The sequence below is a fragment of the Penicillium odoratum genome (genome assembly GCF_028828045.1).
Source record: "Penicillium odoratum strain IBT 22623 chromosome Unknown utg000005l_segment0_segment0, whole genome shotgun sequence".
Classification (NCBI taxonomy): domain Eukaryota; kingdom Fungi; phylum Ascomycota; class Eurotiomycetes; order Eurotiales; family Aspergillaceae; genus Penicillium; species Penicillium odoratum.
In genome coordinates, this window is record NW_026643147.1 from 5,862,829 (window position 1) to 5,889,466 (window position 26,638).

A 26,638-nucleotide genomic window follows, 5' to 3' on the forward strand; every position below is an offset into this window, starting at 1 on the left:
TTGATCAGCGCTGTAACTATAACTAGTTAGTAGTGTGTTAACTAGTTAGTGGTAGTTAAGTTCGTTGCCGTTGGGGATGACTCAGCCAGTTTGTCTGATTTGCACTCTTTATCGCCGCGCTCTTTCTCCGAAGCAAGATCTGTTTCCAAGATTCAAGCATCACATCCACCATGAGTAGAGCATTGCTTCGAGGGGCCGTGTGCCAATCTTGTCGCCATGAAGTGCTCCGATCTTTTATTGCTGTGTCGGGTCTACCGATGCCGCGATACACTCCTCATTTGCGCAGCTTGAACCCCAGAGCTTTCTCCGCTGTAGCACCAAAGCGATCCGATCGTCCCCCTACCTCGAATCCTCCAGATTTCATTTTGTCGCCAACTTTAGAATCAGCGCCGGAATCTGAACCTGCTGCAGAAGCAGCTACAGAAACCGAGAACAATGAGCTCACGGAGCCGCACGTCCCTTGGTACCTACAGGAAGAGGCGCCAACCCGAAAAGTCCGCCCAGTATCAGGAGATCACATCCCACAGGTTCCAGAGAACTCTCCAGCTATGCTCCAGAACCTTATTGAGTATACATATCAAGATCTCGGCTTGGATGAGTTGAAACTTTATGATCTACGGGGTCTTGAGATTCCGGCAGCTCTGGGCGCCAATGTCATTGGGATCATTGGTACTGCTCGCAGTGTTAAACACTTGAATGTCTCTGCTGATCGCCTGTGCCGCTGGCTTCGCAGCACATACAAGCTGTCCCCATATGCTGATGGTTTGCTGGGTCGCAATGAGTTGAAGATTAAGCTTCGACGCAAGGCCAAGCGCGCCCGTGCCGCTAGCCATGCGGGAACAATGATCGACGAAAAGGACGACGGAATTACTACTGGTTGGATTTGTGTGAACATGGGTGTGGTCGATAAGGATGCTGCCAGTCCCCAGCTCAGCGATATTGGCTTTGAAGGATTTGGCCAGCTTGATACCGGAACGAGCGTGGTGGTTCAGATTTTCACCGAAGAAAAGAGAGCCGATGTGGATCTAGATGGGCTTTGGCAGGGGACTCTTGATCGAGCTGAGCGCAAGAGAGTTCAGGATGCCTCAGAGCCTGTCCCTCAAGCCAATCCTTCAATCAATAGCCGTCGCGGAGGCATAAGCACCCCTAGCGGCCAGCGACGAGGTCTTCACACTGCGCGGCAAGAAATAACTGCGAGTCCCGATACATTGGAAAAGTCATTCACCTTAAAGACCCCTGGGTTTGGCACAAGTACTGAGTCGTTGATGCAGAAGCTAGCTGGACTCACCCATGAGAACGCTCGAAGCGAGCTTGGTACAGGACCTGAGGACTACACATCGACTCTTTTCCTACAGCTTCTATATGCTAGCTTACCAGCCGAAATCTCCGCAGCAGAGAAAGCCGTCCTACGATTGAGGTTGTACTCAATTGCGGTATCTCGCCAGCACCCAGGGTACAGCAAGGACACACTCTTCAGCGCATTCAGCAAACTTCTTACTGATGGCAATCGGATATCCGACGAACTTGGTTTTGACGTTGTTGCCGCTCTTTTGACGCCGCGCCTGGATGTTTCTTCCCGAACGACTGCGCAATTCCTACCCGCAGCTGATGTCGAGCTCGCCCTCCAGGTGCTAGAGCGCCTGAGCCTGCGCGGTGTGCCCATACTCAATATGAAAGTATTTAATATGTTCTATGATGCGGTCAACACCCCATCTGCGCCATCTTTGTCTCCTGAAGAGGTCGAACAAACCTCAGGTGACAAGCGTCAGATGTTGACCCGTCTCTCTAAAATCGTTGCCGAGGCAGAGGTTTCTTTTGATGCAGTTGAAGCCCGCAAGCTTATGTTCACCCAGTTCCGGTGTCAGGATTACGATGGTTTCTGGCGCCTGTGGCGCCTGTTTCCTTTGAAGAATGCCTCTCGCACCCAGGCAGATTATGCTCAAATGTTCCAACTTCATGCGGAGCTTGGCGAAGAGCGACACGCCCGAGATGTTTTGTCTACTTGGGTGCCCATGATGCGACGAGAGATGACCCCAATCATCCTTCAGGGCCCGATTGTCAATGCCATCATGCAATGCATCCTGGTGGCAGACCCAGAGATTCAATATCGAGCCGAGGACGGCTCCCCCGGCTATTTCATGGAGTTGTGGGCTCAGTGTCAGCGGGCGCTTGACCAGGCTGAAGAAATGATGATCGAGCAATAAATGTAATAAATCAGTATAAATCATAATTGAACCCAAATTTATACCTTGAACCAAATTATTGATTTTGGTTGTCAAATGTACTCCGTAGTAGCGCTCGGGGAAGTTGAGCCTCGGCTGCTGATCACTGGATTCGGCCATGAGGATTGGACCTCCGCTCCCCGTCCCTCCACAAAACAACCATAGCACCCTCCAAGTCTCCCATCTGCAGCCAAGGATGACCGGTGCTCCTGACAATGGAGTACCTTCCTAGCCTTCAACAAGAGTTCGATGAGCACAAACCATCACTCTTCGGTAAGTCCCCACTGCGTGACCTCGCGGGGAAGCCACTCAAAACCCGGGGAACTGTTACCTATACGGCATCGCTAACAGAAGCATCGTCTACATCTAGAACTCCTCGCTGAACAGCAACTGTCCGACTTACTCCCGCCATCCCTCCGATATCTACTTGCAGTCGCGACACACCGCCACCCGAGATACCTACTCCGGATCCTCAATTCATATGACGAGGTCTACGCTCTCGTCTCCCTAGTCGTCGAGCGCTATTATCTCCGCACATTCGGCGGCTCCTTTACAGAAAACTTCTATTCCCTCAAACGTGAGCGCGTTCTCCGTACAAAGAATGGCGAAATCCCGCGCGCCCAAGTTGGCGCCGGTGGCCCAGTCCGCGACGCTCTAAAGTTACACTCGGCCGACGTATGGAAGAATCTCTTGGTCATGGTCGGGATCCCATATTTAAAACGCAAACTCGATGAAGGATATGATATTCACGCGGCACCACAAGCATCCCTGGTCCTGGGCGGGGGACCGCGATATAATCCTAGCGACGATCTGCCTCCGCACCCGACAGTGCGCCAGCGAATTTTCCACTTTTATAAGTGGTTCCTGCGCAACATATACCCATCCGTGAACGCGGCATATTATTTCTCGATCTTGGCTTTTAACCTCGCCTACCTTTTCGATAATACGAAATACTCCTCTCCTTTCCTTTGGCTGATTGGATCGCGCATTCGTCGTCTCGGAGCTGCTGATCACCGTGCTATTGCTGAGGTGCTGGACCCGAAGCCTGCGCCAGGTGGTAACAGATCTCAGCGCCCTGGGTCTGGCCTACTGGGTCTTCTTAGCCCCCAGAATCTGTCCCCGCCTCTCCTCACCTCTCTACGCTACTTCCTCCCTGCATCCATCTTTGCGCTGAAGTTCCTGGAATGGTGGCATGCTAGTGACTTTTCGCGACAATTAGCCCGCAAAGCAACCGAGGTTCTGGACCTCCCTGCGCCTGTCGTCTCTGGTCTGACAAACCCAGCTGAGCGAAGCAAGGCCGGCCAAGAAGAGAAGGAAAAGAAGCAGGCCGAAGAGAAGAAACCTGCTGGGGATCTGAAATCCGCTCTCAAACCACCCCGTCGCCATCAACACCCGATCTCTGCCACCTCATATCTCCCCATATTCACAGTCCCGTTACCACTAGCAGATGCCTCCAGCGCGAACATCTGTCCCGTCTGCCTGAATACCCTCGTCAATCCGACAGCTTGTCAAACAGGATATGTGTTCTGCTACGTCTGCATCTTCCATTGGATCAATGGTGAACACCAGCGCCAGCTGGATTTCATGAACGGAGAGGGAGCCGGTGCAGCCTGGGAAGAAGAAATCATGGACGATGACGTGAAGGATTCGGATGAAAATGAGGGAGAAAAGGGCTCTCGTAAGCGTGGTGGGAAATGGGAGAGTGGTCGGGGAAGGTGTCCTGTTACTGGCAGGAGGGTCCTTGGTGGAACTGAGGGCTTGCGCCGTGTGCTGATTTGATGTATATATATACCTGGATTATATCCATTGTTGAGAGATCTGTTATTTATTGAGAACCAGATGGTCCTCCTCCAATTTATCTCGCCAGTTCGTGTATTGTACCTTTGACCTGCTGCACTGCTGCACGCGCATGTCACTAAAGACTTTTTCAAGACTCTAAACTTCCCGAAGCCTCCAGGTCGATATCACCCTCTTCAATCCCCGGCCATGATAAATCAGTATTTAGCGGGGGCTTCAAATAATGAGGACCCAAGCCAGCAGAACCAGGCGATATACATGGTGGATCCGAATTCCCGGAAGGCTGACTAGTCTTCGGACTAAAGCCAAGCGAACGTTTCACGCGACTAGGAAGTCCAGATTCCATAACCAGCTTAGAAAGACAAGGCATACAAAAGATTAAAAAGCCACAGGTCATTTCCGCGCAAGCCCAGAACAGTAAAGGACCAAGAAGATAAAATCTATCAGTTGTTTTGGCGAAGTTGACGGTATGAGCTAAACGGAAACAGGCAGCGATAGAGGCACTGTTATGTAGATTGATATTAGTAACTTGGAGATTGTATAACTTTCAAGTGGGATTTAGGTAGGTACTCACAGTATTCCCACACCGAAGATGATCGAGACTCCTATTTTCTTTTGCCAAGTGATGTGTAAACGCCAGATTACCTTTTGCGGAAGAAAGAACATTATTATATCGGAGAACACCTGGACGCTGGCAGAGGTGAGCATCACATCAGGAAGAGGGTAGCATGTGCTTGGAAGGTAGAATTTCCAGATAGCGTCATGAGGTCTGCATTGTAGATTCAATAAGATGATGCAAAGCGCTCCCCATACGCATTGAAGGGATATGATAGCCATGCAGCCCCACCAGAAGAGATTTTGGGTTCTGTTGATCTGGACGAATATTCTGCACCAATCTAGTAAGATTGCGGTTTTTATTAGAGGAAGAGCTGCAGAGTAGCAGCATCCATAAACGAGAATCAACTGTTGCTGTAGGTTAGTAGTCATTCCGAAACTTCGGAAAGGAACTTGCACACGTAGAGAGGTCTAATGAGGTCTTTATTGCGTAGATTCCAGGTATGAACGAAGTAGCCCGGGGTAAAAATCAATGCATAGCCTGCATATGCAGTACCACAGTAAGCGCCCTACAGAAGATTAATCTGACTGGAAAGGACCATTGCGCGTAGAGCAATGGCGTACAAATGCAGAAATCATTAAAACTAACTAAGTTATTAGCTTTGCTTCATCTAGCAGTCGGGATGAAATGCACTCGCCCTCTTCTGCGCGGATCTTTTTCTCCAGCCATAATCGAACAGCTAGACGTAATAAGAGACATATTATGGCAACCACCAAGCAAAGGGTCGTCACCACCCATGCGAGAGTATTGCTGGTTGGAGGGTTATCGAGATCGGCTGTTACACCAGGCGGTGGTGGGAGGGCTGGCTGGGCCAAAAACGTGGCTAGCGCTTCTGGTGACATGTTCCGACAAGCTCGTTGCAGGAGACGAGGTTTCGAACAACGATGAGTTTCATTGTTACATAGCTTCTCGTTGCACTTTCTTCGGGATGTTGAAGCTGTCAGATAATGTTATTACCCATGACCCCATGATCAGTGGCGGCAGCCGTTGAGCCATGGTTTGCTCGGGATTAGATTATTAGCATCCGCCACTTTACGATGATAGGATGATCTCCATTGATCTTCATTGCTCAATAAATTTATATATTTTATAATGCCGAAATGTAGATAAATAGGTATGCATATGATCTTTTACTGTCTGGATAGCCATGTCTATCTAGCTTTGCCAGTCGTTCGATTTTAAAAAGTGGTAGCCCACAATCCACACATGTCAACGCTAGGAGACATGAAAAACATAAGAATAAAACATGACTGAGACCAGCTCAGGTAAAATCATAATTGCCCTCAGAAGGACTGCCATACTCGAACTTCGAAAGTAACTCGGCATCATGTTGCAAGTCATGCGAAGGAGGGTTCATAAGTCCAAGTACCTCCTGTCGAAATGGATCGGAGCCGTCATCAACCATCATCTGGTACGCGTTATTGGCAGTGTGGTATCGCACCGCATCGTCAAAATTCGCCATGCCCATATTCGAACCCGGGGGGTAGGCATTGGCCATGGCATTTTGTTGTTGGTAGCGCCGCAGCTGTTGCTGCAGTTGCATGATCTGGGGATCAAGAGGCATCGGGGTGAAGTTCGCCATGGGATGTCCTGTTACAGGTACATTGACAGGAATGTTAGGAACGTTTCCAGGTACTGCCTGGTTCATGAAGTGGTGGTGGGTTGGGGATTCGTCATGTGCATCGTCTATATCTTGGGAGGCATCCATATGTTCATCTTGCTGGTCCATGCCATCATCTACTATGTCTGACGTATCAACAGAAGGTGACTCATCCTCCTCTTTGCTCCCTGGGATAGGCGGACCCTTGAGTGTTTCTTTGCATTGGGGACAGTCCCGGATCACTCGGTTAACGGTTTCTTTGATCCGTACCCAGTGGTATTTGATTGCAATGGCAGCGGTGGTTTTGTTGATGCCAGCATGTTGTCTGAGATGAACTTCCTTGGCGATCTCATACTGTTGCTGTGGATCCGAGACGACCTCTTTATCCTTGAGCATCAGCTTGTCGGGGTCTCCTTCCTCGCCCTCGATCAGTTTGTAGTGGGTCGCAGCACTACGCAGCCGACTCTTCTCGGCGCGGTCTGCGCCCCGGGGATATTTGGAGTGCTTCAGGTAGTAGCGAATCTTCTCAAATCGGTCTTGTGACACGGAATCTTCCCCATCTAGGCTGAGACCCCGACCGTAGATGATCGCATCCACAAACTCTCCAGGTTGAGACTTGAGCCTTCCTCCACCTGGAATTCTGCCGATCCGCTTAAAACCAAGAGAATCCCAAAGACGACACGAGGCAACATTGCTCTCATATACCAAGTTGAATACTGCATATGTATAACCCTAGTTGAGTGTTAGAATTTTTCGCTGAATTATTAGGAATAACACAATGTACTTACTAGTCGAGGTGCCCACTCCAGGTAGCCTTCACCCATCAACCTACCCACACCCTTATTTCTGGCCGCATCTGTCACAATGAATGTACCATTGCAAACATGACTACTCCAGCCAGGATAGTTGGGGCGAATGTGAAAGCCACCTAGGCAGATCTTTGTCCAGTTGGCACCAGCCTTATCCATGGCGTGTGTCTGTTGTACACTCTGGATATCACCGAGCAGCATGACAACACCAAAATTGGAGAACCAATAGCGAGCAAATTGGGCCAATGGGATGGGTTCTGACATGGCATATGTGTCACCCTTTTCAATCTCCTTGTTGAATTGGTCGGAGAGATACTTGAGTAGAGATCGGGGTACGTCGTCCCCTGAGGCGAATGGCATCAACGTTGCCACCGTCACCCGGTCGCGAAGTGTGACTTGTCGTGGCGCGAGCGCCAGAGGATAGTCCAGCTCTTGACCTGTCGGAACCATCTCTGCGTCTGGGAGTTCAGACATGATGGATAAATTACTATATAATGTTAGAGCCGATCACGGGACTTTTTGCCATATTAGTCGATGACTTTTGACAATGCATGCATTAAAGGGACAGAAAAAGAATGTGATCGAAACAGACTGTTCACGAGGATCCAGAGCTTTGAAATATGTCTTGACTACTCCAGCATCATCAACAAAGGGGTTACTGACACTCTGCTCTGCTTCTAGAAGCCTGTTGGCACTTCGTGGACCGCGTGAGTATTCTCGAGTCCGGAATCGCTGCAACGCAAGTTAAGAGAAGCCGTGGTCCTTGATGACTCATCCGCTGACTCATGATTTCAGGCCGTAAGGTGTCAATATTGGAGTATCCACTATCATTGATGCCTCAGGCGGAAGGAGCCAACAGGTCCTTTGGAACAACAACTTCATTCAATCACAATCACCCATCAACACACATCTTGTATGTTCTCTTCCTCTTTATCATCTCACAGATTTCCTTTTGCGTTTTAGCCTATTGCCTATGCCGATCTGTTTGTATTTCAATCGCGCCCTTTATCGGAGTTTGGGGTGCTTATCAGCAACCATAACTCCCTAGCGGCACTTGGTTGGTGTACTTCCGATCCCTTAAGATTGTTGATGGAGTCGTAGATTCTGGCTTAAGCGCTTTTTCTCTTCTGGGAACTCTTTTCCCAAATCACCCCTGTAATACCGTCATGGCCAAGACCAGGACCAAGAAATTTAAACCTTGTACGGCCAAAAATGTGTCACCTGATTGCATGCCAGTCTTCGAGGCAAAAGAAAAGATTATCCTCATGGTCATGCTCACCGAATTCACGGAGCAAAGCAAAAACGCCTTTTTGGAGCATTTGGAAAACGGATATCAGAAGGTTGTCAAAGGCGGCATCAGGTTCCAAACATGGACTCCTTCCAAACGCCTTCTTAGTTCAATTGCTCTACAGAGTTCTTGTCGAGACAGTCAGGCCAACATCCATGCCCTTGCCATGCTAGCCCACCGGTCCGGACTGAAGTTCTTATCTGGCACGAGCTTTGTTGTTGTCGATGATCTCACCAAACGTTGCTGGCATGGTACCCACCGGGTTGGAGAGCTGGGCAGAATCTCACTGCTTATGGTCGGTGTTCGGGAAGAGGAGATTGAAGCGTCAGGATGGATATCTCCTCCGCCGGGTGTTCATGTGACGGTTGGTCGCTTTTCTGAGGTTACAAATGAGTCCAATCGAGAGTCAGCTGAATGTCGAAACCCGTATCGGCATCTTGACTCGGACTCGTGTAGTGGTAATGACAGTGTGGACTCGGACTCGGACTATTGTGGCGATTACTCAAAGTACGGTATGTTGCCACTAGTTATGGATCAAATCCGCCGTGGGAAACATTTCCTCGAGTGGGGATCTAACGGTAAACTCGCCGAACTTTGGCACGCGATGAAATACGAAATTGGATGGTCTGAAATTAGTGATGGTGATCAAGGCATGTACCTTCATGATCCCGATCAAAAGATGTTCTCCACCGAAAACCCGGCCTCTTCGACAAGGCAGCAGTATCTAAAAACCGCATGGTCAACTATTTCGTCTCGTCTCCCACCAGAGTTGTCCACTGAGATAATCTCTCTGGCCGACCTGACTCCGTCCCTCAGAGTACCCTTATGGAAACACCGACAGAGCCAGGAACATCTGCACATCTTCTTAATGTTTCCAACCACAGAGAGTGAGCTCCGTGAAGCACATTTTCTTGTTCATGGCGCTTTCCAGCAGCGATTGAAGGATCATGAGGATGTGCCAATAACAGCAGAGCTCATCCCCCTCCATCGCCACAATATGAGAACTCGCCGTGATGTGGTGGCATTCTTGCAGGAGTATCATACGCATGAACCAGATGAAAGATACGATGAGTCAGTATCGTTGAATCTCATACTCAGCCCTCTCCAAGACAACACCCTCAACTTTCCCCACTGTGCCATTGTCTTTTCTATCCCTAGAAAACCGACGTTGATGCTGAGGACTTCGTTCAACACTTTGGGCACACTGCCCAGCTCTGAATTATCGATCCTTTCTCACAATGCTTGTAAGGAATACAATATCGATCTCATCGAAGCCACACATCATCCCGACCAGCCATTTTATTGGAACCCACCCATCTGGATGCCAGGGGGCACATCAGTGGCCAATGAATGTCTCCTTAACAATAGCTGCATCTCAGTGTTTTACTTAACCAAGCACCTGACGGCATCCGAAGATCGGGTCCTTCGAAAGGAAATACATAAAGTGAATGGGCAGGACAGATATGACCTTGATCCCGAAGATTCCCCAGATGAATTCGATTTAGAGGACGAGCCAGAAAAGATGGTCTGTTTTGTTCCCTGGGAGCGCGACGAAGATGGAACTCTGGATGACATCTGGAACATCACTCTTGAAATTTACAAACACGAAGGCTATGGTCGGCAGTTTACCCGCTTCTTTTGCCTCGATCGACAGTCTGTTGTGGACCGAACACTCATCATCGTTGAGCCCGACTTCTATCTGCCCGGGAGGAGGGTCCAAGATGAAGGGGAACTGTTGCAGGGCATGAAGGCTCCTATGCTGGCAGGATTCCGTTACAACCGCGTATCATGTGAGGATGCCCATGAAACCAAGATCGAACTTGAGCGATGTGCTCGGCTCATTGAAGAGGTGGGCGAATCTGACGACGAAGGGCAACACTTTGTTCGTCCCGGTTGGCCTGACCCTGTCCTTCTTCCTCCTACTCACCCCTGGAGGCTGGATTGGCCCGACCCTGGAAAGCCTGGCACTATACCAATATGGGCTTTATTCCGCGATTTTGCTGATGCTAACGGTGTATCGGAAGACTGATAGAGGCCCGGCCCATGATGCTGAGAGCGGTTAGTCTTTATTTGGCATAGTCTGTCAGCCCTTCTGTTCAACTTCCGGATATAGGGCTCGCATATATGAGCTTCACGTTTCCCGATTTCGTCTAGTATAACTACCTCAATAACAATATACAGGTTTTAACGATTGATGTTATTACTGATTGACTGAAATGGAAACAATTTAAAATTTATCTGCTATCCATAGAAGTCGGGAAACAAAGCACTACTTTTAATACGGTGTAAATTAGTAGTAATGATCGCCCTACGTATCTGCACTGGTTCGTCTTCCCCTCAGTGGAGTCTGACCAGCCATCGACATTTCGAGAACCTGCCACTAGTTATGTAAAGATCGATGGAGATTTTGATTATGAGGGGTCTGCTGCCTGAGGCCACAGTCCAGATCTCGCGGGGCTGAAGATCATAAAGCTCCCACCCCAGCTTCCAAGGTTTATAGCACGGCATCCCGCAAGATATTGTCACATCCAAGACCTTATGTCACATAATGACAGAACGCCCACAGTACTTTGAAAACACATTGAAGCCGCTAGAGATCAATGCGGCTTCACTCGCAAATTCTCTGAAGGAACTGCGTGTAGCAGTCCGCCTTGGCACTGAAGCTATACAAGCAAATGAGCCTCCCCAAGAAAAATGGTCGGTCGGTGGCATGTTCAAGTCCTTCCCCAGTATGTATACGGAGTAGTTGTCGGATCAATGTGCTTTTTTCATAGCTCAAACTAACCCAACCAGCACAGGAGTTGCCCTCGCTTTCTTGCGTCTCGATTACCAGTCCTCAGTACTGAATGATGAAAGTGTTTCGCAACCGGACTACCGTCAGCTTGCGCTCGAGAGGATTCCCTCGGAGTTCCCTGAGACTCCACTATTGCCGTCTCGATTGTCTCCTGCAGGGTCGTTCTCACCTATCAGTGCTGTATCTCTGCGAGTTCTTTCGGCTCTGGCGAAGTCTAATTGGGGGGAAAACTATAAGCCCAGCCTTTCTCAGAAGGATGTCACTTGTCTTCTTGACGCTTCCAACTTGGCTCTGAAGAATGCCCCTCTTGTTCATCATGATGGCCGAAATATGGGTGGTGATGAGATGCTGTTCGGTCGTGCAGGTCTTCTATGGACACTACTAAATATACGCGCTCATCAGTTTGATGATAAGACCCAGAAGGCACTCGGTCCTGTTTATGAGACAATCCCAAAAATGATAGATGTGATTATAGATTCTGGACGTCAAGGCTCGAAAAATTATATTGAGAAGAATGGAGCACAGGATGCGCATCCGCTGATGTATGCCTGGACGGAGGGACACTATTGTTTTGGAGCGTGAGTATGGTCCCCCTGGAATTTGCCAATTCTCAACTAACAAATTCTCAATTAGTGTTCATGGAATTAGTAAGTTTCACCACAAAGATCCATGGGTATGGTGAGGTAGTTAGCTAAGTATTATGTACGTCTAGCTGGTATCCTGTCTATCATCCTTGCAGCCAAGTCAGAGGAACTCACAAAGCATCTTGGAATCATTGGAGAGACGATCACGGCCCTATGCAAAATGACTCTTTCAAATAACGGACACATGATGATAACTCTTCCACCTATCAAGTCCGAGCATACCCGAACCTCGGAACTTGTGCAGCTCTGCCACGGAAGCCCGGGGATTCTGATTCTCTTAGGAGAGGCCTTGAAAAACAAATCCTTGACACAAGACCACTGGTGCCCCGAATGGGACCAAGCCATTTACAAGGCCTCTCAGCGAATCTGGGAAGAAGGCCTTCTCTCCAAGGGAGGTAGCTTGTGCCACGGAATCTCTGGAAACGGATTGCCCTGGCTCACCCTGCACAACACTTTCGAGTATCACTCAAAGAACCTCGAAGCTGCCAAAACCGCTTATGTGCAGCGTACGCAGGCTTTGGCCCCTTCATATGGAGACGCTAGTCTGAGGCTCACCCCAGATTTCTTCTTGTCAAAAGCTCTGGCATTCATGTTGCACTCTCGCGAAACTCCGCCGTATAACAAAGCTGCTGGAGTGTCTGAGAAGGATTACCGCATGCCTGACGATCCATACTCACTGTCCGAGGGTTTGACGGGTACTGTCTGTGCTTGGGCTGAGACATGCGCGGTGATTCAAGCCCGATTGCACAAGATGGAACTTGGTGAGGGATCAGACTTAAACTCTGATCGGTTGTTTGAGCAAGCAATCAAGAGTGAGCTTGGGTTCCCGCTTGTTGGTGGAAACGGGGCTGGTGGGCTTCTTTAGTTGGTTTTGGGTACTATTTCAACCATTCACTTCCGTTATATAATGAAAGATATGGAATTAGAAAAGTGTTACATACACACTCCGTCTAAACCGATCAGGAACATACTCATGGCTTCGAGTCAAGTGGTCGACTCAGCCATCCAGATGGCATGACAATAGGATTTCCTCTTGGACATCCACCATTTTTTTACAGTAATTATGTAGCGTTTAGCTCCCCTACCAGTTGTCTGACCTTAGTACTTGCCAATTTTTACATTGATAGTAGATCCCCCAGTTGTTGCCCGATGACATCATAACCAAACATTTGAAACTCTCCAACTGTACCTGCGATTGGAGCTTTACCTCACCACAGAAGTCCTTGAAGACTTGTATATTGTTATTTTCCAGCCTTGCAAATATTGAACCAATCAAATATGAGTTGAAAGCAATACTTGAGCTTCCCCGCCTCGGAACACGGATCTCAGAACGGGGCGTTCACAGCCTTACGGAAACCCCCACAATCCCTTTAGAGGCTGTGCAGAGCACCTCACAAAGTGTAAAGTTGAATTCTTGATCATCTTTGTGAAGCTCACATTGAAGTAAACCTGATCCACCCTAAGACCTTCCACTGAATGAGTTCTATCTAACTCACAGAAGCCATGGATTTGATTCCACCGTCATATGAGTCGGCAACGGACCGAGATGCATGGGCCATTATCGCCCACTACATTCCCTCTAGCGACCTTTGTGCAGCCTCACTAGTATGTCACCGATGGCATGACTTGTTCATGCCTTTTCTATGGGGTGATCCGGCTTCCCATTTTGGCACAGAAAACGATGCCGTCTACGGTAAAGCGGTACTTCGCTTCAGGTCGATGTATTACTAACCATGTAAACGTAGTGGCCCTCGTGAGGTTCCGAAGAACCCTGAAATATGTAAGAAGAGAAGTTCGCATGCTAACACATACGCTTAATCTTCCACCCGCTTTATCGGAAACGTATGATAGCCCCCGACCCGGATGGCTGAGGGATATGCTGGAATACTTGCCTTGTCTGCAGTCGCTGGTGGTCTCAGGATTACCATTCTTCGATCATAATTGCATGCTTGCGCTGAGAGATCCGTCAAAGCCAAGTCAATACAATGTTCGTCTCTTATTGGCGAACCACGAACCAAACACGACGTCCGCAGGTCTAGCAGAAACGCTTATTCGCTTTCCCTTATTGACTTATCTGGATTTTTCATATACGACTCCAGCGCGAGACCCGAGCGTACTATCGGCATTGTCCCAACTTGAACGCCTTCAGGTGCTGAAATTGCGCGGTATTGGCTTGAAAGACCGCGATGCCGAGTTCCTGGCTAATGCCATCGGAAACCGAGTTCGATTTTTGGATCTGCGCAATAACTTGCTCACCGACATGGCCGTTCGATCCCTTCTCCAGGCCTCTTTCCTTTCACCGAATCAGCAACCATGGCAGCCACGACACCTTAGACGTACTGGAACTTCGCCAGATCCTGTCGCCCAATCAGCTCTTCGAGGCCTCGAGTCGGATTTATTGGAATCGCCTAATCTAGACGAGCAGTACTTGAAGTTCCTGGCTAGTCAAGCCACTAGTCATCCTTGGGTGGACTATTTGCCATGCATGGGTATTACACATCTGTATATCGCAAATAATAAGATCAGCGTCGAGGGTGTGGCAGCTCTCTTGACCTCTTCCAGGCTTTACGCCCTCGATATCGGGATGGTGAAAAGCGCAGATATCATCCATAAGCAGGCGAGACATGAGAAGTACTATGGTGCTGAAAAGCTCGTGCCACTTTTGGTGAAGTTTGCTGGAGACAAGTTGACCTATTTCCGTGCTCATCATGCAGTACTTACTGCTGAACCTCCGTTAAAAGATTCTGGCTCCACATTCGAATATCTACCAGAGCTTATGGCCAGCGAAGCGCCTAGGGAGGCTGAGTTGGACGTTTCACAAGAAGCTCCGATCTACGAGCTCCCCGAGGAAGAAGCACCAGCCTATGAACTTGAAGATACATCTCTCATTGACTCTACAAGCACAGTCTCAAGCACTAATACGACTCAAAATTCAAAGTCAACGCTGCATCAAAACCAGCTCGCAGCTACTACTAGGCGTGGATCAGCTTTCGCCTCAGAGGTCGTTAGAATGTCAAATGAAAGCAATACAACCACAGCCTACTGTGAGAACCCTAGTGACATTGACTCTTTTCAGCGAATCTCGCTCTGCAATTCCTACATACCATCGAATGATTCCCGTGCCCAAAGAATCCAGGAACTTCTCGCAAAACGCCCACGAAATCAATCCCTAGCACTGCGCGGCGGGAAAGAAAGCCGATTTCCTTATCTACATCCCTCACACATCCCCCATTGCGAAACACTAGTCTTGACAGATATTCCATCGCACATCCCGCCGAACTCCCCAATACTATATACTCTCACTCGCTTTATCACGGCTTGCTCTAACGAAGCCCTCCTCGCGACCCTCCAAGCTGGCTCAGACTACTCCCTCCCACCAGGCCAAACCCGGTACCAAGCCGAACGGCAGCGCTCCCGCTCTCTTTTTGGCCTCCGCCGCATCATCCTCGAAGTCACGGATACTTCTACCCGACTAACGTCCTGGAAACCAGCTAACCAGCGCAACGGAACCTCAATATCTAGCACAGGAGACCGTGACTCGGAGTCTCTCTGGGCTGCTGCTACGGATGACTTCAGCTTCTTCGGCGAAGAGGAATGCGGAATTCCCGATTCTGGCCCAGGGAAGCACTTTCCCATGGCAGTGCTTAACGAGAAAGTCTCGCTTATGCCCTCAGGTGACGATTCTCCCCCTGGCACCAAATCACTCTTCCCCGATGGCGACGCTTTGCGCGGTCTTACGTCTACTGTATCTCATGACATGGGAGAAAAGCAACCGCGGCAGCTCTTGCAAAACGTGGATGTCGTTGCACAGCTGGCTGTATACCGAAGGGGGAAGAGTGCTGAGTATGAGCAGCTTCTCCAACGGGAAAGAGGACGGCGGGGTGCAACTGAGACCATGTCGAGTGATTTAGCAGCGGCTTCAGTGCAGGGATATATGGCGCATTTTGTGGAGGGTTATTGGAAGGGGGAAGTTAAGGTTGTGAGGAATCCGATGGCAAAGGTTCCGAGTGGGGTTGTAGATATGTATGGCAATTATTCGGGAAAAGATTAGCTGTATCCTTGAGCTGCAAGCCCCCGCAATAGATACCAATTTGACGAATGAGATTACAGAGAGTTTTGAGATTTTGAGAAGTTTTTTGGTATTTTCTAAGCCCATAGATAGGGCACACCCTCATCCCTGGTCTAACCTGGGGTTCAAGCAAACCGAGACATAACCCAGACAAAGCGTAGAAAGAAAAGTGACAGAGAGCCCGCAGGAATAAATCCCCATGATAATCCCACATGTCATTTTCAATCCAATATCCATCATATCAATCCATTCAACAAATCAATGCTGAATCCATCCATTTTTTATCAATTCGTCACAGCATCGCTGGTCGGTCCATCCACGTCGTTGAACGTCTGAGACCGAACCAAAGTCGAGTGGTAGATCAACGTGGGAAAAGAGAGACAAAATAAAAGAATTCATTTCAGACTAGTTCCATTTTATTTTGTTCGTTGAACAACCGTCTCCGATCCCTTAGTTGGCCTTGCCAGCCTGGGGGGGAGTCAACTTCTTTCCGTCCTTGTTGTAGCGGATACGGGGAGGGGGAGCACGGTTGCGGCGGCCTTCGCGGGAACGGACACTAAAGTTGGGGGTCAGTATTTCTGTTGTGGAATGACTGTTCATCATAGGTTGGCTGGTTGGAGGGTCGCGTACCGAACGATCTTGCCGTGGATAGCGCAGGACACGCAGTACTGGAGTTTCAGGTACATCTTGGGAACGGCGTACTCGGCGAAGACGGAGGCATCGGAGATATCACGGATGGCGGCAGACTCAACCATGTTGCGGATGGTGAACCGCTTGATAGCCTTGTCCTTGGGAACGCAGCGGGCGCAGTTGGAGCAGCGCACCGGCTTGACGTGGCCGCGACCATTCTTGTTGCGACCGCTAGAAAAATCAATCAGTGATCCGTTCTTGAATTCGTGATGTGTTGGTGCTGTGCTAATAGATCCATCACGAGTGTAAATTCGGATTCCCCAGTGGCTCCCATTCTTCTTGTTTCCGGCAATGCGCGTAGGTTGTTTTTTGTTTGAGAAAATTCATCGGCGTGCTTCATCCTGTCCTTCTAATGGAATTTGTGCGTGGGTTTGGCATCATTGCGGAGATTCAAGTCGAATGGGAGTCTGGGTGTGGAAATTCGAGGCGACGGGGAGGGATTCGGTCTTACTTGTTCGCCCGCTTCTTGACCATTTTGACGGATTGATCTAGTTTTGGATTAGACGTTGAATAGATCGTAGATGGGGTAGGGATAGCGTACGGTTGATTTGTCGAGGGTGGGTTGTCGAAGCTCGCTCACTCAGAGTCTCATTAGGAATGGATAGTGGTTGTGTTGTGGGAAGCCCTAAACCCTTAAGCGAGACCCACGGACACCTTGACACCTGTATTTACAGGCATTAACTGGCGACGTCACCTGACAGAGGTTTGAGGTCACGAGAAACACTAGTCTTAAAATAGACTAGCGTCCGGAACGAACCGTCAAATGGGTCGTGATCCGTGCACCACGGATTTTACCTACCACACCACGTTACATAAGCTACCCTCTTACATAATTAAGAGATATCGGGAATCCTCGGAAGAAAATCACGTGCTATTCAACGTCCGATATCAAATTTTCATCACTATAGTAACCAGATTTGGGTAGATAAACGATAATTTACTCTATTCTACCCTTTTTTTTACCATTTACCTTGGCCTGATCACTCTATCTACCATAATCTGCCCTACTTTGCCCTAAAATACCACAAAAATGGCTACCAATTCTACCTTATCTGCTCACGGAAGTAGGTTATATCCTTTTCTCTGATCTTTTATAACTGATAATAACCTAATTTAGACCTTCTTCCACCCCCTGAAGCTTCATATGCTACTCGAGATGAATTAATCGAATCCGTCCGGAAGCATGCCCTCTCTCAGGGCTATTGTACTGCTATAAAAAGCAGTAATTCTGGCAAGGGTCAATATGCTTACGCGAACCTTTCAATCCAATGTGTCAAATCAGGCATACCTTTTCGGCCGATTGATAGGCCAATTACAGGCCTAAATCCTCGGGAAACAAGCTCAAAACGTCAAAATTGCCCCTTTAGGCTATATGCAAGTAATAAAACAGGCAAATGGGAGCTCCAGGTACGTAATTCATCCCATAATCACCCTGCTGACGATCCAATAGTGTTCCACCAAGCTCGGAAGCTTAATTCTACTCAAATTGATAAGATTAAAGACCTGAATCAGATCAATTCTGCCCCTAGAGATATGATCAAATTACTCCGTTTATCTACAGATCAACCGATAATCTCACGTGATATATATAACCTCTCTGAACACGTAATCAGGGTCGAACAGCATGTACCAATGGTATGGGTCACGTCTGTGTACTTCTCTAGTCTCCACCACAGCAATTTAACATGTGGTACGCTGACTAATAAAGTTGATTACATGATCCATTGTTCCGACATAACCAAAAAGCAAAATTACTCCGAGATAGGTATGGATATCAGGGAGAAATGGAGTATTTTCTCCAAAATTGGCAAATTAAAGGATATAAGTATAGATTATCTTTATCATCTGATGATAAAATCGAGTTTTTAGCGCTTGCTAACCCTAAATCTATTGATCTTGCTAATAAATACTATAGGGTTTTCGTCCTTGATTGCACTTATAAGACTAATAAGTACGGTATGCCTCTTTTAGAGGTTATTGGCATAACTCCGACTAACCAGACCTTCTTATTTGCTACTTGTTTTATGCGAAATGAGAGTGAAGAAGGCTATAAGTGGGCCCTACAAACCTTATTCTCGGATTTTATCCATTTATCTAATAATTCAGTATTGATTACTGACAGAGCTTTAGCACTTATTGGGGCAATTGAAGAGCTTTTTCCTAATATTAGCCATTTACTGTGTATTTGGCATATTGAAAAAGCTGTTTTTACTAAAGCACGTGAATTTATTTGCCAAAAAACAGCAAATCAGCCCCAAGACGACCCAAAAACACAGAATTCACAGAGTTTATGAAGATATGGAGAGACCTTTATTCATCTAATATATCAGAGGAATATAAATTAAGGTTATATAACCTTAAAACTAAGTTTAACTACCCTAATCTGATCCTTTATCTCGAAAGAATATGGCTAATCTATAAACAGAAATTCGTCCGCTGTTATACTCCGAATATTACCCATTTTGGTAATTCTGCAAGCTCACGGTCTGAGGGTATTCATGCAAGGCTTAAGTCCCATCTTCATGGCTCAAATAACGATTTTATTACCGTTTTTAGTGCCATTGATGCTGTTATTAATGGCCAATTAGATGAAATCCGCAAAGAAACAGCCGAAATCCAGACTAAAATACCGAAATTCACCATGATTCCGCTTTTTAGCCACCTTCGGTCCCATCTCTCCCCACATGCTTTGCAGAAAATCAATAATCAACGGCAATTAGCCTTAGAAAAGGGGCCAATAGGCATTTGCACCCATTATTTTACTAATTCAATGGGTCTACCCTGTAAGCATATGATCCGTGAGTTATTGAAGGTTAATCAGCCAATAGGACTCGACAAAATTGATCCTTTTTGGGTTACTCGACCACCCACAGCTGAATATCTCTCAATTCTACCACCTCGGGTCTATCTACAGCCAAAAAAGGAGGAAAAAAAGAGAAAAAGATCAGAGGAAATCACGGAAATATCGGAGATAAAGAGGCCTAAGGCCCCTAGTAAGTGCTCAGGGTGTGGAGAAATAGGGCATACTATCAGAAGTTGCCCTTTGCGGAGAATTTGATTTACTCCTGTACTTATAATTTGATATCGGACGTTGACTATCACATGACTTTAGTCCGAGGATTCCCGATATCTCTTAATTATGTAAGAGGGTAGCTTATGTAACGTGGTGTGGTAGGTAAAATCCGTGGTGCACGGATCACGACCCCCGTCAAATCATTGTATTACCTAATCCCATGTTTACCTGCGGGACATCGAGGAGAGGGAAACACCCCTGTTTGGATCGTCAATCGAGTACTTCTTTTAGGAACTTTGAACAAAAAAATCACCCTTGCTTGCTGTCTTTTGTATAATCTCCTCATTCTTGTCTCTCCTCCCCTCCCCCTCCCCCCTTCCTCTTTATACCTCCTTTCTGGAAATTATTCCGTCAGGATGTCGCATACCGGTACCTTTCGAGGAACGCCCAATAAGACCATCGGCAGGGGAAGGCTGCCCGACTTTGACGGTTCCAACTCCCACATCCCCCGTCCCCGATCCGACCGTCCTGAACCTACCTCTTCCCACACCCCATCCAGCGACGTTGGCAGTGGTACAGGCACAATGAGCGCCGCCAGCAGCAGACAGCGACAAACCCAGTCGAAACGTGATGAGGTGCGTTATCAACCAAGCTATATTGTTCCCAAGGCTCCGCCTGGCTGATATTTCTTCGGTGTCTTTTCTACACCGGAAGACTCAAAACTCGTCTATGCTATACGCTTGACTTAATTCGACTCGACTTCTTTGACTTACTGACCGCTTTTTTGTTTTTAGGCGATCCGCCTCAAGATGGAGGCCAACCTCAACAAGAAGAGGCAAAATCCGACCAAGGCCGCTCGTTCTCGCAAAGCCCCACCGGGGACCGTCCTGGCCCTGAAGCCTAGCCAGGCCCTCCAGATCAAGCCCTCGCTCAACATTTCGGAGGCTGCCCAGTTGATGGCCGCCAAGCGCGAGGACTGTGTGTTGGTCACCGACGATGATGAGCGCATCGCCGGTATCTTCACGGCTAAGGATCTGGCTTTCCGTGTAATTGGAATGGGTCTGAAGGCCCGCGAGGTCTTGGTCTCTGAGATCATGACCAAGAATCCCCTATGTGCGCGAACGGACACCAGCGCAACCGATGCGCTCGACCTGATGGTTCGGAAGGGATTCAGACATCTGCCAGTCATGGACGAGAACCAGGATATTTCCGGTGTCTTGGATATCACAAAGTGTTTCTACGATGCGATGGAGAAATTGGAACGCGCCTACAGCTCGTCGCGGAAGCTCTACGATGCTTTGGAGGGTGTTCAAACGGAGCTTGGCTCTAGCCAGCCCCAGCAAGTCATCCAGTATGTTGAGGCTCTGCGGTCGAAAATGTCCGGCCCGACCCTTGAGTCGGTGCTGGATGGCATGCCGCCAGTGACTGTCTCGGTCCGAACTACTGTGAAGGATGCTGCGGCTCTTATGAAGGAGCACCACACTACTGCCTTGCTTGTGCAGGACCAGGGCTCGATCACCGGTATCTTCACCAGCAAGGATGTTGTTCTGCGTGTTATTGCCCCTGGCCTTGACCCAGCCACCTGCAGCGTTGTTCGCGTCATGACCCCTCACCCCGACTTTGCTCCCTCTGATATGAGCATCCAGGCCGCGCTCCGTAAGATGCATGGTGAGTTAACCTAAGCTTAAGGCATTCATTGCAGTCTGCTAATTCGATACAGACGGCCACTACCTCAACCTACCCGTGATGAACGAGGGTGGTGAGATTGTCGGCATGGTGGATGTGCTGAAGCTCACCTATGCCACCCTTGAACAGATCAACACCATGCAGACTCAGGACGACGAAGGCCCTGCTTGGAACAAGTTCTGGCTTTCAATGGACCACGAGTCGGACTCGATGGTCTCTGGCAGCCAGAGTCAACAGCCCCACCGCTCTGTCATGAGCCCCGACCTGGCCCGGTCAGGCTACGACAATAGCCTCCTTCCTAACGATTCCGCATCACACAACGGCGCCGAAGAGCACTCGGAAGTTGCATCGCAACACCACCAAGTCGAGGATATTCCCTTCCCCTTCAAGTTCAAGGCTCCCAGTGGTCGTGTGCACCGTGTGAACGTGTTGACCTCCGCGGGTGTCGAGGACCTTGTCAAGCAGGTTACAGCCAAACTGGGTGGCGAGCTCGAGGCCGTTGGTGGTGAGGCGGTGGTTGAAGAAGGCCGCCTCAGCAACACTGGCTATGCCCTCAGCTACATGGACAACGAGGGCGACACTGTCTCGATCACTACCGACCAGGACATGCTCGATGCTATCAACCTTTCTCGTGGAACTGGCCGTGATAAGGTCGACCTCTTTGTTCATGACCCGTCTCAGCCACCTATCCCTGCCACTGTTGAGCCCCAACCACTTAAGCCCGCCACCCCAGTTGTTGTTGAAGATCAGGGTAGCGTTACAGACTCCACTGCCATTGAGGAACCCGTTGTGAAGCCTCGGCAGCAGCAGTTCCCCTCGCATGGACATGGGCATGGCCCTGAAGACCAGCTCATTGCCGGTGTCCCCAACGACCTGCTCCTTCCTGGAGCTATTGTGACTTTGGCCGCAGTTATTGCGGGTGTGTTTATTCTCAGCCGACCCAGCGGTCGCTAATTGCAAGCTTCCATTCTTGTTTTTTATTTCCCTTTTTCTTCTTTTAGATATTCCCTTCCTCTCGCTCCCACAGCCTTGTTCCTAACATCCTCCCACATTCTTGACCAACTAAATCCCTCGCCTGCTCATCTTGGCCCTTGTGAACTTTTGAGAGAGTGCATACCCCTTTCTAATTATCGATACTTGTGTATCGCGTGTCCAGATATCGCTGTTCTATTAGTGATCAGCTACGGCCTTAGCTTAACCTTCAATGCAAATACTTCTTTGTGTCTGGTATATCATACAAAGACGGGAATTAAGGACTAGAAGTAAACTGACTAGGAACCCCCCTGAACTAGGTATTGGAGTCAGCATAAAGAACAAAAACAGACTCAAGTCTCATATAACCTACAACTACCCCAGGTGAGAAAGATTCATCTTACATTTTCGGCTTGTTTCTTGTATTCTCCAGCATCAAGTGCTGATCCCCAGTTGGCCGCTATCGCATATCAATTCCCGTAATCATCAATCTTTTTTTCCCTTCCTCCCCGCCCCACCAACAACAAATCTCCTCCCTTTCTAAACCACCCCTCTTTCAATCCCCCCACTTCACTTCTCACTTAAAGGGTTCTAACGACCTGGGTTGCTTCTGTCTGTTGGATCTTGGGAACAGACAAGCCCACCATGTCCTTACTGCCGCCCGAGGTCCACACCGCGCTGTCCCAGCTGCTGCGCTCCCTCAGCACTCCCGACAACGCCGTTCGATCGCAGGCTGAAGATCAGCTGAACAATGACTGGGTTCAGAATAGACCAGACGTCCTTTTGATGGGACTTGCGGAGCAGATTGGGGGCGCCGAAGACACACTAGTTAGTGATCACTCTCTTGACCCCTCCCTTGGAAGACTGTGAACATCCTGAGGGAACAGAGAAGATCTTTGGTTCAAATCCTTCGGATATCGGCAGATGCTATAAAATTCAACACCTAGTAGCACCGGAAGGCTAATATTGAGACCACTTCAAATAGACTCGTGCTTTCTCCTCCGTGCTCTTTCGAAGAATCGCAACAAAAACTCGCAAGGACCCCATTACTGGTGACGCCAAGGAGATCTTCCTCAGCTTGCCAAACGAACAGCGTGTAGCTATCCGGGAAAAGCTGGTCACATGTCTCACCACCGAGACCGTTACTGATGTGCGCAAGAAGATCGGTGATGCGGTGGCAGAGGCGGCTCGGCAGTACACCGACAATGGTATGCAAACTTGCGCTTCCTCGGGGTCAGCATGTGCAGTAATTCTGACCGGTGGTTTCTTTATGTGATATTTTAGGTGAACAATGGCCCGAGCTATTGGCTATTCTTTTCCAGGCCAGCCAGTCCCCCGAGTCTGGCCTTCGCGAGACTGCTTTCCGAATCTTCACAACTACCCCCGGTATCATCGAGAAGCAGCACCAGGATGCCGTCATCGGTGTTTTCTCCAAGGGATTTAAAGACGACAACATTGCTGTATGTTTTGAGATGTTGAAATCAACTAGGGGGAATTATATCCGCTTACGAATGTGTTCTCTAGGTGCGAATTGCTGCTATGGAAGCATTCGCTTCGATGTTCCGCTCTATCCCTAAGAAATCGCAGCCCAAGTTCTTCTCCCTCATGGGAGATGTTCTCAACATTTTGCCTCCCCTCAAGGAGTCCAACGAGAGCGAGGAGCTGTCTTCCTCCTTCCTTGCCTTGATTGAACTGGCTGAAATTTGCCCGAAGATGTTCAAGGCTTCTTTCACTGACCTTGTTAAGTTCAGCATCAGCGTTATTGCTGATAAGGAACTCAGTGATCAGGTGCGCCAGAACGCTCTGGAGTTGATGGCAACTTTCGCCGACTACGCACCGAAGATGTGTACAAAGGAACCCAACTTTGCACAGGAGATGGTTACCCAATGTCTGAGCCTCATGACCGATGTTGGTGCTGATGACGATGATGCTGAGGAGTGGAACGCTTCTGAGGATGTATGTTTGTCAAAGTATACATCTAAAATGTCTTGCTAATTATTTTTCAGCTCGAACCCGAAGAAAATGATCTTAACCACATTGCTGGTGAGCAATGTATGGACCGTCTTGCCAACAAGCTTGGTGGTCAGGCCATTCTGCAACCCGCTTTCTCTTGGATTCCGCGCATGATGTCTTCTACTGCCTGGCGTGATCGCCACGCTGCTCTTATGGCCGTCTCTGCCATCTCCGAGGGCTGCCGTGACCTTATGGTCGGTGAGCTTGATCAGGTTCTTGCTCTTGTCGTACCCGCCCTCCAGGACCCTCACCCCCGTGTTCGCTATGCTGGCTGCAATGCTCTCGGTCAGATGAGTACCGACTTTGCCGGAACCATGCAGGAGAAGTACCACGCTATTGTACTTAACAACATCATCCCTGTCCTCAGCTGTCCCGAGCCGCGTGTTCAGTCTCATGCAGCCGCCGCTCTGGTCAACTTCTGCGAGGAGGCCGAGCGTAGCATCCTCGAGCCATACCTTGGAGATCTTCTTAGCCGCCTTCTCGACCTTCTGCGCAGCCCCAAGCGCTACCTCCAGGAGCAGGCTCTATCTACTATCGCCACTATTGCCGATTCTGCCGAGACTGCTTTCGGCCAGTACTACGATAACTTGATGCCATTGCTGCTTGATGTCCTTAAGCAGGAGCAGGGCAAGGAGTACCGTCTGCTTCGCGCCAAGGCCATGGAGTGTGCTACTCTGATCGCTTTGGCTGTTGGAAAAGAGAAGATGGGCCAGGATGCCTTGAACCTCGTTCAGATCCTCGGTAACATCCAGCAGAACATCACTGATGCAGACGATCCGCAGTCACAGTACCTGCTCCACTGCTGGGGCCGCATGTGCCGTGTCCTTAACCGCGATTTCGTGCCCTACCTTCCCGGTGTCATGCCGCCTCTGCTGACCGTGGCGGCTGCCAAGGCGGATATTCAGCTACTCGATGATGAGGACCAGATCGAGCAGGTTGAGCAGGATGAGGGTTGGGAGTTGGTTCCCCTCAAGGGCAAGATCATCGGTATCAAGACCAGTGCTCTCGAGGACAAGAACACCGCTATTGAGTTGATCACTATCTACGCTCAAATCCTGGAGGAGGCGTTCGAGCCTTACGTTCTGGAGACCATGGAGAAGATTGCCGTCCCTGGTCTTGCATTCTTCTTCCACGACCCCGTCCGCGTATCGGCTGCCAAGTTGGTTCCGCAGCTGCTGAACTCATACAAGAAGGCTCACGGGCAATCTCCTGCCTTTGCTGAGATGTGGAACAAGGTTGCTGAGAAGATCATCGAGGTTCTGAGTGCCGAGCCCACCGTTGATACCCTGGCCGAGATGTACCAGTGCTTCTATGAATCCGTCGAGGTCATTGGCCGCAACAGCTTGACCGCACAGCACATGCAAGCATTCATCGATTCCGCCAAGTCTACTCTGGAGGACTACCAGATGCGTGTGAAGCAACGGTTGGAGGACCAGGCCGAGCTCGAGGAGGGTGACGAGGAGAACCTCGAGTACGAGTACGCTATCGAGGATGACCAGAACTTGCTCAGTGATATGAACAAGGCCTTCCACACCATCTTCAAGAACCAGGGCACAACCTTCCTGCCTGCCTGGCAGCAGCTGATCCAGTTTTATGACAACTTCATCACTAGCCAGGACCCCACACAGCGCCAGTGGGCTCTTTGCATTATGGATGACGTGTTGGAGTTCTGCTCTGCGGAGTCGTGGAGCTTCAAGGACCACATCATGCAGCCCCTGGCTGCCGGTCTGCAGGATCCGAATGCTGCCAACCGACAGGCCGCTGCCTATGGTGTTGGTGTCGCCGCTCAGAAGGGTGGTGTCGCCTGGAGCGACTTTGTTGCTGCTTGCATCCCTAGCCTATTCCAGGTGACGCAGCACCCGCAAAACCGCACTGAAGAGCATGTCTTCGCTACTGAGAACGCTTCTGCCAGTATTGCAAAGATCCTGCATTACAACGCCTCCAAGGTGCAGGCTCCCCAGGAGGTTGTGACCAACTGGATCGAAACCCTTCCCATCACCTTTGACGAGGAGGCGGCCCCATATGCCTACTCTTTCATTGCTCAGCTGATTGACCAGTAAGTCTTCGTTCTTGTCCGATTTTGCCAAGACCTAACTAACTTGACTTTTTTTCCAGACAAAACCCGGCCGTCTTCGCCAAGGCCGACCGCGTCTTTGGTTTCATTGTAGAGGCTCTTGAGGCCGGTACTCTGCAGGGCCAAACTGCCGCTCGTGTGGCCGCCTCTGCCAAGACACTGGTGACAGCCACTGGTCTCAACGCCGAGTCGATCCTGGCGGGTGTCAGTCCGGATAACCAAGAGCGCATCCGCAAGTTCTTCCAGTAGATCCGATTTTTTCTATATCCGGCATGTTGCCCGTTCTCCCGGTTGTCTTATGTTATCATTCCCCTTGTCCATGTGAAACCTGATGCTAGTGAACCGAAATGT

General features: G+C 49.2%; 9 protein-coding genes across 9 annotated transcripts; 7 read left to right on the forward strand and 2 right to left on the reverse strand.

Annotated features, from left to right (window-relative positions):
* Positions 1-170: 170 nt before the first annotated feature.
* N7520_007773 (RsfS/YbeB/iojap family protein) lies at positions 171-2,204 on the forward strand (the record flags this gene model as incomplete). The annotated part of the gene is made up of 1 exon (XM_057141707.1): positions 171-2,204. The coding sequence occupies one exon, from the start codon at positions 171-173 to the stop codon at positions 2,202-2,204; it is 2,034 nt and encodes a 677-aa protein (XP_056995713.1).
* Positions 2,205-2,437: 233 nt separating this feature from the next.
* pex12 (ubiquitin-protein ligase peroxin 12) lies at positions 2,438-4,001 on the forward strand (the record flags this gene model as incomplete). The annotated part of the gene is made up of 2 exons (XM_057141708.1): positions 2,438-2,495; positions 2,593-4,001. The coding sequence occupies 2 exons, from the start codon at positions 2,438-2,440 to the stop codon at positions 3,999-4,001; spliced, it is 1,467 nt and encodes a 488-aa protein (XP_056995714.1).
* A 1,895-nt stretch (positions 4,002-5,896) lies between these two features.
* Positions 5,897-7,518, reverse strand: N7520_007775 (putative histone acetyltransferase Spt10; the record flags this gene model as incomplete). The annotated part of the gene is made up of 2 exons (XM_057141709.1): positions 5,897-6,967; positions 7,024-7,518. 2 exons carry the CDS (start codon positions 7,516-7,518, stop codon positions 5,897-5,899), a joined length of 1,566 nt encoding a protein of 521 aa, XP_056995715.1.
* Positions 7,519-8,210: 692 nt separating this feature from the next.
* On the forward strand, positions 8,211-10,361 carry N7520_007776 (uncharacterized protein; the record flags this gene model as incomplete). Its single annotated transcript, XM_057141710.1, has 1 exon — positions 8,211-10,361. One exon carries the CDS (start codon positions 8,211-8,213, stop codon positions 10,359-10,361), a length of 2,151 nt encoding a protein of 716 aa, XP_056995716.1.
* A 519-nt stretch (positions 10,362-10,880) lies between these two features.
* Positions 10,881-12,635, forward strand: N7520_007777 (lanthionine synthetase C family protein; the record flags this gene model as incomplete). The annotated part of the gene is made up of 4 exons (XM_057141711.1): positions 10,881-11,061; positions 11,131-11,704; positions 11,760-11,773; positions 11,839-12,635. The coding sequence occupies 4 exons, from the start codon at positions 10,881-10,883 to the stop codon at positions 12,633-12,635; spliced, it is 1,566 nt and encodes a 521-aa protein (XP_056995717.1).
* A 638-nt stretch (positions 12,636-13,273) lies between these two features.
* On the forward strand, positions 13,274-15,821 carry N7520_007778 (F-box/LRR-repeat protein; the record flags this gene model as incomplete). Its single annotated transcript, XM_057141712.1, has 2 exons — positions 13,274-13,463; positions 13,516-15,821. The coding sequence occupies 2 exons, from the start codon at positions 13,274-13,276 to the stop codon at positions 15,819-15,821; spliced, it is 2,496 nt and encodes an 831-aa protein (XP_056995718.1).
* Positions 15,822-16,197: 376 nt separating this feature from the next.
* N7520_007779 (40S ribosomal eS26 domain-containing protein) lies at positions 16,198-17,191 on the reverse strand (the record flags this gene model as incomplete). Its single annotated transcript, XM_057141713.1, has 4 exons — positions 16,198-16,395; positions 16,470-16,700; positions 16,981-17,017; positions 17,071-17,191. Coding segments are annotated over 4 exons (495 nt in total), but the record flags the coding sequence as incomplete, so codon positions are not given.
* A 2,767-nt stretch (positions 17,192-19,958) lies between these two features.
* On the forward strand, positions 19,959-22,182 carry N7520_007780 (CBS and PB1 domain protein; the record flags this gene model as incomplete). The annotated part of the gene is made up of 3 exons (XM_057141714.1): positions 19,959-20,177; positions 20,337-21,210; positions 21,263-22,182. The coding sequence occupies 3 exons, from the start codon at positions 19,959-19,961 to the stop codon at positions 22,180-22,182; spliced, it is 2,013 nt and encodes a 670-aa protein (XP_056995720.1).
* A 663-nt stretch (positions 22,183-22,845) lies between these two features.
* Positions 22,846-26,536, forward strand: N7520_007781 (nuclear import receptor PSE1; the record flags this gene model as incomplete). Its single annotated transcript, XM_057141715.1, has 6 exons — positions 22,846-23,028; positions 23,186-23,408; positions 23,485-23,660; positions 23,725-24,156; positions 24,207-26,269; positions 26,329-26,536. 6 exons carry the CDS (start codon positions 22,846-22,848, stop codon positions 26,534-26,536), a joined length of 3,285 nt encoding a protein of 1,094 aa, XP_056995721.1.
* Positions 26,537-26,638: the final 102 nt, after the last annotated feature.